Source organism: Helicoverpa zea, chromosome 7 (genome assembly GCF_022581195.2).
Source record: "Helicoverpa zea isolate HzStark_Cry1AcR chromosome 7, ilHelZeax1.1, whole genome shotgun sequence".
Taxonomy (NCBI): Eukaryota; Metazoa; Arthropoda; class Insecta; order Lepidoptera; family Noctuidae; genus Helicoverpa; species Helicoverpa zea.
Genome location: NC_061458.1, coordinates 816,803 through 829,308, shown reverse-complemented (window position 1 = coordinate 829,308; position 12,506 = coordinate 816,803). Strand labels below are relative to the sequence as shown.

The 12,506-nt window shown below is 38.5% G+C and overlaps 1 protein-coding gene across 1 annotated transcript; it reads right to left on the bottom strand.

Moving 5' to 3' along the window:
* Positions 1-4,156: 4,156 nt before the first annotated feature.
* On the bottom strand, positions 4,157-8,217 carry LOC124631939 (zinc finger protein Elbow). The gene is made up of 2 exons (XM_047166586.1): positions 7,927-8,217; positions 4,157-6,201 (listed from the first exon to the last, which is right to left on the bottom strand). The coding sequence occupies exons 1-2, from the start codon at positions 7,984-7,986 to the stop codon at positions 5,002-5,004; spliced, it is 1,260 nt and encodes a 419-aa protein (XP_047022542.1). The 5' UTR covers positions 7,987-8,217; the 3' UTR covers positions 4,157-5,001.
* Positions 8,218-12,506: the final 4,289 nt, after the last annotated feature.

The following is a 12,506-nucleotide window of genomic DNA, read 5'->3' as shown; positions in this document are numbered from 1 at the left end:
CTACATTTTGCAATACGCCGACGATCTGGCGCTCTACGTAACCAATGCTTCAATTGTGGACGCTGCTTCATCACTCTGCCTTTCTCTGGACTCTCTGCACCAGTGGCTTCTAGATCGTGGTCTAACACTATCTGCTCCAAAAAGCTCGGTAGTAATCTTCTCTCGAAAACGTCTGATCCCTCAGGTCTCTATAAAAATCCAAGGTCAGGGCGTCCCTGTTGCTAAGAAGGCTAAATTTTTAGGGGTCTACCTTGATTCTAAATTGACTGGTACTGAACACTTTACTTACCTGGTCAAAAGGTGCGAAAGGGTCATATCAATATTAAAAGTCCTTTCTGGTGTATGGTGGGGGGCTCACCCTTACACCATGAAATTGATATACAACGCGCTAGTCCGCAGCATTTTAGATTATGGCTCATTTGTATTGATCCCTTGCAACAGGGGTGCTCTGGCAGTATTAGATAGGCTCCAGTCTCAATGCCTTCGAATCATCTCAGGTTGCATGAAATCCTCTCCCGTCAACGCCTTGCAGGTAGAATGCGCCGAACCTCCTTTAGCCCTGAGGAGGCAATATCTAGCTTCCCGATTTCTATGCCGAGTGTTTCCCAAAAGTTTCCATCCCCTCATCCCTAAACTTAAAGAGTTAGATTCTCTATGCAGATCTTCCAAGTACTGGGAGCACAAAGAAATACCACTCATCTTGAAAACGTTTCGCCATTTGCAAAATTTGAATTGCCCCATAACCCAATATCCCAGATTACCTCTCTTTAACTTTTCTTATGAAGTCCTCTGTTTTACTCCCAAAATATATTATAATGTCGGTATTTCCAAAAAGTCCCCTTCGGCTAATTCTGCTTTCAATGCGGTGGTGGAAGAACGATGGCTTGGGTTTCAGAGGTTTTTTACTGATGCTTCCAAATTAACATCAAGCAGTAACACAGGTGCTGCGGTTTACTATCAAAATTCTAAAATTATTTTAAAATTTAAATGTCCGAAGGAATCCTCTGTATTTACAGGCGAGTGTGTGGCATTATTGGAAGCTTGTCTGTTCATTGAATCCCACGATATCAGCTCAGGGGTTATCTTTTCAGATTCCTTGAGCTGCCTCCAAGCCCTTTCCCAAAATCCATTTAAAAGTAAACTCCAAAGCCCAATAATCCTTAGCATTAAAAAGTCCCTATTATCTTGTAGCATCCAACAAAAAGTGGTCCATTTAGTATGGATACCTAGCCACTGTGGTATCAAGGGTAACGAATGTGTGGACGCCCTGGCTAAAGATGCTTGCACATCAGTTACAGCCGATCCTGCGCACTTCTCCCTTCAAGGGTATGACCTGCTGAACCTTCCAAAAGCGCATCTTGAGACTGCATGGCAAGAGTATTGGAACGTTTCCAGCAGTAAAAAGGGTAAATACTTTTTTAATATACAACCCTTGATTCAAAGTAAGCCCTGGTATTACCATTTTAAAAAATTCCCTAAGCACGTGATATCGGTTTTTAGCAGAATTCGTTTAGGACATTGCTGCACACCTGTTTTTCTGCGCAAAATTCGTGTACAGGACTCGTCTCTCTGTGAGTGTGGATTGGATGAAGGTAGCTTGGAGCACATATTTTTTAGCTGCCCTATAAACACCTCATCCTTCGACCTATATAACCGCCTCATTAAATTAAAGATTCCTGTACCAATTAACTTCCCTTCTCTTTTAACATATTCCTCCCCAGAACTGTTCCATATCCTATTGGTCTTTATCCTCCAAAATAATATTAAATTGTAGACTTTGGTCAATTTAGGCCACTGTCTATGTGGTTGTGGTAAAATTTTTATTTTATTTTATTTCTGTATATTTATATATTTTTTGTTTTATATTTCTATGTACTAACAATATATATCAAGTTTATTTATGTGTTTGTTTCAGTGCCGTCCTACTAACGCAACAAGTTCTACAATAAGTGCAAAGTTTTTTTCCTTTTAGTTTTTTTTTTTTTTTAATTGTTATCGACGTTATCGTACCTACTTGCTTCTCATATCACTTGTCAGTGGCAGAATCGTCGACATCAACATCGACGGCAGTGATTGCCAGAAACAAAAATAGAATAGTATTATAAATCAAGATAAAGAATTTGACATTGTTTATAAATATTAAGGTGATAAAAGCAATTAACACTGTCCTGAGGTTAATTATATAAAAAATAAACATAGGTTTACGTACCCCAGGAGATAATTTCGTAACCACTGAGCCGAGTATCTTCGTGTTTCAAAAACCCACTGAACCTACGTTACATGAGAATATAAATAATCCGTGTATAATTAACTTCAGTGCAGGCAGTGTTACAACATCTTATTAATTCAATATCTGACGAGATGTATCATAAGTCTGTGCTCGTAAATCTAGGGTGAACGGGGCTGTATGTGATACACAACTATATTAATAAATTAGCTAGCATTTTTATGACTTTTTAGCATGAAAATTAAATGGGCAAAAGGTAGGAAAATAGTAATTAAATGTGGAATACTTTGAAAGACTTCAAATGGATTGGTAAAAAGCCAAGATGCACCTCTCAAGACGTCGAATATTGCGCGCGACACAAAAAAAAAGAGTTTCCAAATCGTTTGTGAAAAAGAATTTAAACTTATGCATATCGACAAATTGGAAGCTATTTAGAATTAATAGCGTTAAAATTCGTAGAAAAGAATAAACTATGGCTGACACTAAATAAATTGCTCCCAGAAAACTAAATTGTTTTCACGAGTACAAAGTCATGACCTGCTTTTAAACAATTTAAAACGGTGTTTTCTTCAAGAACAATTTAAAAGAATTCTAACAAAAAGTGAACGAAACAAAGACATATTATACTCGTTAACGACATTAATTAATATAATAATGCAATAATTATAATAAAAATGTAGTTTATTAATTTCAGTAGGTTTCTTGGCATACATATTTCGAAATCAGCAGGAAACTATAAAGTTTTATTTTACATAAATACATATTAACATTGTTTATGAAACCAACATTTGTAATAAATGAAACGAATGGCGTTATTAAATTTGTATTTAATTTATTTTATGTTTAGTGTCTGTTACGGCGTTTAGTGGTAAATTATAATTCATAATTTAATTTTTAAATGCTAAATAGAATGTTAACTTGACTTACCTAATAGTAGAAACGGTTTTTAATCACTTTGGTTTTGTTAAACCGTTTACCAAAACGAGTGGCTTCATTTGTAAGTATTCTAAGACGGAAAAATAACGGAACCTTTTCCAATACTATAAATTTAATATAATAATATAATATATTTCTTTTATAATATACCTCAATAAAGACACCAACTAACCCTTTTATTAAAACAAAAAATAAAACCTAAAAAATTATTTAACACGTTCATACCACAACTTTAAACACCCGACCCGGCCGACAAATGTCGCGTCCACCCTACACATTGGTCATAATATTTCAACGCTAGTAAATGCTGCACAGTTCGTGATGTATGGCGACAGACAGACAGATAAATTGCTTATAATTTATTGTAGTGGAAGCCGCAACAGTCCTAATTACGGTCGACGTTTGAGTCATGCGTTCGGAAAAATATCGTTTATTAGTTTTGATGGGGCGTTAAGTCTTGATGCTCTTCTGTTTTGTATTTTGTAGATTTGGATTGTTATTGTTCTTTTGTTAACCCCATTATCATGTTGCCTGGAATTTCACTAACTGTTATGGGTTTGCGTCTAATCTGAGCGCATGTACGCAGGTCAGTATCGGTTTTCAGAAGGTCAATTTTATTCATGAGTAATTAGCTCATACGGAAAATTATTTAGTGTATTCTTCTAAGATTTTCAAATATTGGCTTATAAAATAAATAATACTTTGTCTTTATGTTGTCTGTGCTTTTAAAACTAGAATTTCAGGAAATATTTATTCGTTGAAAAAAACTGGTGTTTTTCCTTGAGTGGCTGATATTTGTTTTGTTTATCTATGTGTCAATACATTAGTTGTGCTGTTAATAAAAATTGTTTAGGTAAGTGTTGACGCAACAATTTGACCTGCAGGACGCTACTTAGAAAAAATCTGTGTTTTTGTCTGTGTATTCGAGACTGATCACTGACTTTAAATCAGTTGTATGAAATGTTAAAAGGTGTAAGAAATCAAAGTCTGCAGTTTCAAATTAAATATTTACGTATATTTTTTTTCGCTTTATGCCCTTTATAACAACAAATTTTTATTTCAACAGTTATCAGTTGCAAGTATTACAGTGTCCATAACTTTACCACGAATGTTTACATGCATTCCGCTTTCACACTATTATAATTTGTGTCATTATTAACATTCTGACAGTGTACTATTTAAACATTAATTTATAGTTACACATAAAAATATAACGTGCCAGTCTCGCAAGCATTACAATGTGAATTTTAAAAAGTAAAGTGTTTGTGAGATTCTTCTAAGATTTTATCATTTAAAACTGAAAGTAGCAATTATTTAAATACAAATGAGCAACAGTTGCGGTAACATGTCATCTGTGATCGCTCTGAGTACCGTCACATGCGTCTACGAGAAACCTTCAGTCACAACGCACATTCATTACAAAGATATGTGATAGATCAATGAACCAGCAAATCATTAAACATCCATTTAAAAAAATACAAACACAATTAACAACCCTCACTAATTAATTAATTGCAACAACTTAAATTACAAAAATCAATTTAAATTACAACCTAGAGATTTGGTACATAAAAATTTCGTTAGTCTAACTAGAAAATGAAATCCGCGCACGCGGTATCGACAAAGCGTTCAGTGCACTAATTATAATGATTACGAGTTAGAGATCACAGCTGTCGCGACCCCCGCGGGGGCAAACACTTCCGTCGATGATATGAGCCGACTAGAAACCCGAAGAGCACTAACTTATATGTACACGCACTTCGGTTCCGAATGTCCTTTTGGCATGGGCGTTAGCGGTCGGCGCCCCCCTTCTTGTGTCCGTGGAGCGCCGATGGTCCTCAAGGGTGCAGGGGCCGCGGCCCGAACAGCGGGTACGGCGGGAAGTATGCAGCCAGCGACGGGTGCGGCGGCAGAGGGAACGGCAGCGGCGGCGACGACACCAGGTGCGACGGCTTGCTGTACGGGTGGAACCGTGGAGTCAGTGGCGACAGCGGTGGTGTTGGATATGTGCGCTGCAGTAGCGGGTGCGTCGCACTTAGCATCGACAGGCTCGGGCTCGACTCGCCACTGGCCGTGTGCGACCGCAGGTGCTGTAGAAGCTCCTCTGATGTCGCAAATCGCTTGCCGCAGTAAGCGGAGTCTCCTGCCATCCAACTGCAAACGTACGGCAGCTGTGACGCTGCAGCCAGGGCAGCCAACTGAGCGTGAGCATACGCGGCCGCCGCGGGGTGACCAGTAGGTAATGGGAACGGAGTTTTAGCGTGATCACATTGAGCACACCCCGCTGGACACACGGCCGATTTGAGCAAATGTGAGCTAAGTGAGCAACCCGTGCAGTAAGGATCTCTGCAGATGCCTAGATCACTCCCTGGCGCCTTCATTCTAGCGTACGCGAGGTACGGATTTAATCCATTCTTTAAAGCATGGTGTTGAGCAGCCATCAAGCTGCTGGTCATAAGGTCCATTGGTAAAGGAAATCCATTATGATGCAGTCCGCCGAGGAAGGCGGAAGATGAAACAGGTACGCTGGGCTTGAAGCTCGAATGTTCTTTGGTTTCTGAGCTGGACGATAACGAGGTGGGCGTGAACGGTAACTTGGATGCAGACGAGCTGCTAATCGTCTCTGAGTTAGATTTGGCCGGCACGGGCGAACCGTGCAGAGGACTGGACCTCTCGTCAGATTTCTCTGAAGGTGTTTTCCGGTGAGCAGGCGGAGGCGTCCTCTGTGAGGAGGAGCTCTGGTTGCTGGAGCAGCGCGCCTGCACGGGTGTGGTGGACGCACTGCCCTTTGACGACAGCGGAGTCTTTGAAGACGCGTTGACAGATCCTCTGTCGTCCGGCGTTCTAGTCTTTTCTCTCGCTGTTAGGCACGATTCGTAAGGCTTAAAGCTGGGTTTGTTGTCGGGAATATGCGATTTGTCATCGTACTTCTTACTGGCTTTCTCGGCGGCGGAGATCAGCTTGGGGTTGGGCGAGTCCGCGCCGATAGCGCTGCAGGTCTGCGCTAGAAGCGCCAGCGGGCTCTTTTTCGCGTCGAGCTGCAACAAAGAGAGGCAGTTTATGAAATGAAACGTCGGGTCGAGGTTGCGAGTGACGGGCGTACAAAGGGACCGCGGGGTGGCGGCGCGGGGGAGGCGGGCGTCCAATCACGCGGCCGACGCGCCATTATCCGCGCGTCTGGCAGCCGTCGGCTCCGCTTGACATTTCACTCGGCTCCCGCATGATGTAATCTCGCAGTGAAAAGGGCAATTTGTGCCGCTGAATTTGCGGCACGCCTGAACTTGTGGCGTGTTGTCACGTCTATTGCCGCCGCTCAAGCGTCGCTGTGTCACGAATATGTATTCCGTTTTACTCGCGTTGTTTTGACAAAGTTTATTTTAGCGACGATACGAATCTTATTAGAGTCTAGTTCGAAATACTAATTGCTTGTTTGTAAACGCTTCTCGTTTTAATGAAGTCATTACGCGACGTTTTACTAATGGATGGGCAGCAGTTAGTACAAAGTCATTTTGAATACAATGGAGAACTAATGGATTTCGTCTGTCTTGAAAATGTTGCTCTAAAGATTTTCTTCTTATAAAATGTTTCTTATTACGTTTTTACTTTAAATACTTCTGAAGTATGCTAAATGATGATTACAACTATAATTAATCAAATTAAAATACTGTTTAGTTCGACTGACGCAAATAAATTATTTCGTCGTAAGTTTACCATTGGACTTTTACACACTTGAAGATTTTTTTTTTTACTTTTATTTCAATAATTATATCAACGTACTTACTATACACTTAGAAAATGTGACTTAAATTACAGTGTTACATAAACTGTTTTGAATTGACTGTTGTTATTATGCGGCGGTGTTTTATGATTTATTTACTTTAGATTATTTTAATTTCCATTTACCGATGAAAACTATTCTTCTTTCTTAAAATTCAGTCTTGTTTTTAAAAAACAATATTAAAAGACCCAAGCAAATTCAACATTGACTGTTACGTTGAAATTATTTCAAAGACTACGACCATTTCACATGCATTTAATGTATCTACACGTTTTATATTTTTCAGATCGTAATACTATAATGTCAACAGAAAGTCACGTTTTATTGCAATTTACTAACCTATTTGTTTTATTGTATTGTTATTTTTATTAGCCATTGTCACGGTTGATATTTAACTCTGCACTTGTTGAAATATTCAACGATCTTTCTCGGAACTCTTATGTTTTAGTATGCGGGGGTAGGAGGAAAATTAAGTCTTTTATTTTCTTTATTGTTTTATTAATACGGCATTACAGGAAAATTGTTGCGGCCAATTTGGATTGTTCGTATTACTTATTATAACGCTTTTTGATCAGTGGGTCGTCTTAGTTTATCCTGGTTCTTTGTTTTAAATCTAATTGGGTTCCGGAATTTTAGGATTTTCTTATATCAGTAGTATCTGGTTTTTTATTCTTCTAGTCCCGTAAATTCTTCAACTTCGTAAACTCCTTCGTTTTCTTAACATGAAAGTGTAATGTGATCGAAAGCTGAATAAACTTTTCGATAATCAAGAATTTGGAAAATCAGAGCCGAAATATTAACTTCAGCACCGGAAAAGTGATTTGTTAGCTGTCACATAGCATCCGTGTCTAACTTGAAACAATAAGAGTAAATGCCCTTTTCCTACAGTGATCGAACTTTCCGTAACACTAATGTAAACTAAATTACAGCTTACGCAAGCGCAAGGATAAGAAAACACGAGTTTGTCATCATCAATCAAACTTACCGTTGTCGGAAGCGGCGACAGGTAATCCGGTCGCAAATACTGATTGCTTGATGTGAGCATGTTGCTCCAGATACCGATATCCTTTTCCAGCTTAAAAAAATATATTCAATCCACAACACAGAACAATATCACTTCACAAAATCCAAGGCTCGGTGTCAGCACATGATACACAAGTCACTGGTCGCGGCGTGCGTGGGAGCGTCGGGACGTGCGGTCGCCGCGACGGACGGCAGAGAACTGAGGTTGGCGTGACCCCCCTCCTGACACCTTGTCACTAGTCGCCTCGCCATTTTTGCATTCTGTGTGCTCTGCGGGAGCTTTGGCGTCTTATCCCCACCGCTGTTTGACACCCCGTTTGTCAGCGGCTTCCTTCTCGCTCGCTCGCGATTACTAAAAGCGCTTTCCGCGAACTCGACGTTTTGATGAAAGGATTATATAAAATATGCATCGCGCAGTCAAAGGAGTGGATGCGACGACTGAGATGCATAGCATGGGAAATTGAATAGCTGCGAAGCTGCTAAACGGCGGCTTACTAATCATTTAGTTTTAGTGTCGTCTCGCGTGGGCGGACCTTTGTAGCTTAATGTGGGTCAACACATTTTTCTGAGCGATTTGTTGCTGCGCTTTGTATTATGACGGTTTTATGTTCTGTTTTCATTTTAATAATTTGAATCTTTATTTTGTAGGATTCATCACATTTATCAACACTTTCTTTTGTTGTAATATTCTCATCGTGTTCATTTTATGATTGTTTGAGTTAGAATTTCAAATATTGTTGCACAATATCAGGTAAACCGTGAGTTTACTTTTTAACCCTAAGTTATATGGTTGGGGGACCACCCACTGGTTTTACGATTGTGAAAACGCATTCTCATTGTTTAGATTTCATAAACAAATGGCTTAGTCATCGCAATTTCTATAATCTTTCTAAATCCTTTGTAGTTATACTGGGGGTACTAAAATGATACTTTTGCTCGTTTCTCACAATAGTGCGATAATACTACTGCTTATCTTTGTATTGTTCGAAGTTTAATGTTTTTAGCTCTATGTGAGGTTTTTTAGAAAAGAGGATTATTGTTTTTGAGTATACGATTAGGGATGAATGGCTGAAAGTGAGTACAAGTAGTTACTAGAAGTTTCATTAGTAGGTAAGTTTGTATTATTACATTCTTCGTAAAAGTACCTTTATTTCAGTACTTACGAAATATTAACAGGCTTATGAAAGACAATGCCAAAAGGTATCATTATTTAATTACCCCAGTAGGGAGGTTAAAAAGGTAAGTATTTGCTTGTTTTAAGTGTTAACAATTGGCGATTACAGACTATAAAGTCCAGGTTTCCTCTAGATTCTTTACTTCAGCTTTACCCAGTTATAATTTTCAAGATAATGTACAATTGACTTCGAAAAGTTCTGCAGTACTTAGTACTTGTCTGACTTACAATCGAACCCGCAGACTCATACTTGATACTACTAAACACAAGGCCACCACGACTCTCAATTAAATTCCTACTACAAGACATCTAACAGTCAGAAACCGAGTGTCATCACAACATGTTTTTCGTCATGATGCCCGTAACGAGATCAATCGCGCCGACAAATGACACTTCCCGACCAGCTGAGCGTGACGCGATGAGCCATGAAATGACAGGAATTGGTGTGGCACGATCGTTGTTGAACGTTTCTTTAGGAGATCTTGAAGTATATTAAGTTAAAAATGACAAAATGGACATGAGGACATTGTCCTGTGAACAGTAAGCACGAGTGCTGTAAAATTGTGTCATGGCTGACGTAGAGGAATTAAAGCGGCGAACAAATTGGTATCCAAATAAGTTCAAAGCAGAACAAGAAGAAAGAGCACTAATCTGTAAAATCGCCTGTAAAGATGATATATCAGTTACAACACTAATCATTTGAATTCATAGAAGACAAGATAGTAAATTTTATCTGTTGTAGTTAAAACAAAGGGTTAAAGTTACCTGTTATCAATTAAACCTCTCAAACAATATATCTACATATATCAAATCTGGTGTGTGAGGTTTTTTCATTTCTCTTCACAAGAACTCCCTTTTATACAGTTCCTTAGTTAGTCCATTCAAGCCCATTCCAACAAGCACCAACAAACAGTTGAAATTATACAAAGACTGTCTCAAAGCATTGTTCTAGAAACATCAAAACGCTTGCATTAAAACGTTAACATAACACTTTGAATGCATTACGAAATCTGCACGTTAATCTGGACCGAAGATTAGTTTTGGCATAGCCTGGTTTGAGCAGACTTGAGCCAGTGGAAGCTTGCCCAGCTAATCCCCAAGACTCGAGCCAGATAAGAACGGTAACATAACTAGAATTTGCATACGTTTGTTTTAACGATGCTCCTCAGGGTTTTCGTATGTAGAACAGTGGATTTTGGATGTGGAAAAATTTCGTTTTTTTTTGTGTTGTTGATGTGTTGGTATCGAGATTTGAGACGTCTTACTTATGAGTCTATAGTCAGAACCAAAATACTGTAATTTGGGATACTGGGATAATCTGAATGTTCTAATGGTAAGCTTCTAGCTAAGCTTTTAGTCTTCATACCATTGCATGTTACGAACTAAAATAAAACAAATGAAAAATGCACTCGTGTGCATCTAAGAGGTTTTAAGAACAACCAGTGACGATTGCCTAAGGCGTGGTAAGCAATATGAAACCTAATTCCATAACGTAGCTAGTGGTCACAATGCCCTTGAATTAAACTGACCCACTTAATAATAAAGCGATCTTCACCAACAAATAAATAACTTTACAAATTGACAACTTGTCAACCAATAACGTGTCCCTTACAACAGCAACAATTGAAGTTGAAACAACAATCGCAAGTTACTCGCCGCTGACAGTTTTCAAATATCTGTACAGTAGACTGCATATCAGTGGTAACTGTCATGCACCTTAACTCAATAGTAATAAGTACGATTTTCCTATAAAACTGTTACCACTGACCTGAAGTTGACTGTACGTGTAGTATCTGATCCTCAAGCAAATACAGCGCTGTATGTGTCCCCGCGTCCGACAAGCACTTAGTGGCCGAGTTGCTTGAAGCGCTAGAAGGTAGAGCTACGAGGGTCGAGAGAAGACTTTGAGAATGGAAATAGTTTTATTTGAGCAAAATGTTTGAGACCCACTTTGTGGATGGCGATGTGGTTTGTTAGGTTCAATTGACCTTTCTGTTTTTGAGTTTAATTTGTCGTGGAGATCTTTGTTTAAGTATTTGTATATTGTGGCTAACTTATTTTAGATTTTAGTATCTAGTTTAGTTTTTTGAAGTTTATAAGTGCTTGCAAGCAAAGATAATTCTTTGAGTATTCCAAAATTGATAAAATAATGAAATTTTCATAATAAAAACACATCCTAAAAGGACTCTTTTTATCAGCAAAATAATAAGTAAATATGACATACTGGTCATATTTAGTAAAGTAAAAAGTAAAGTAATCTTTATTGTGTTGATTGTGTTGGTTACAGGTGTTAGATATAATGATATACATACAGTACAACAATCAGCCCGTTTGGGCATTACTTATTATTTTGCCACCTTTCTTTTGCCCATTCTATACATTGTAAAGTCTGTTACAGTAACAGATCTGAAAGCGACCGTGCGACTTCCGTCGACGCAAGTGCATCGCGCGAACAAGATGTTTGACTTTATACCTATGTATAGGTACATATATACTTTGTATACTGTGCATGTATTTTATTGTAAATGTAAGCATTTATTTGTGTGTAGTGTAGAAAATGTATAGAAAGGTGCAGATTCAGAATGGGTTTTTAGTTTAAGGGCCTAACTCTGCTGCCAGTCTTAATTATTTGTGGTTGTTTTAATTGTAGACGGTAAAATGTTTACTACCAAATTTTTTTTGTCTGTTACTGTATTGCTTATCTATTTTTTACATTTTTCACGTCACGTGTCCTGACGAAACTACTTCTTAAGCCCAGAGCCTATTTGATATTCTGATGTCCCAACTAAGTTACACCAAAATCCATTCTGCAGTTTTTGCTTGATGAAGTAACAAACATACAAACTTTCGCCTCTGTACCACTTCTACTATGAAGTGAGACAAAGTTTTTGTCAGAATACCATGGTCAGAATTTGATTTTCCCCTGCTCCTCGATATCTTAAGTTCCAAATAAGAATGATAAATAGCTCCTATCCTTATTTATCAAGTAATTGAACTCCAATGGTTACTGTGACGAAACAAAAAGACGTACAATATTTACATTGGCACGGCTCGGATGATGGATGGGCGTGATTTATACCGGGCCATCAGCCGGCCCCTATTTATGCACTTATTGTGGAAGAAAGCGATCATAATTCATAATGGGATGGATGTAGATTATAGGCTCCAGCGGTTTCTGGTAATATTATCCATATAATTATAATGGTATGCAGATTTTGATAGCTTCATTGTTATCTGCCTAATCCTTACCTATTATTATTATTATTTTTCTTGAAGTGTCTCAATGCAGGGCATTCCTTCTTTATCCACACCTTAGCTATCTCATCGTTAATTAAACAAAGCATTTTGCTTTTACTGAAAGTGTATTG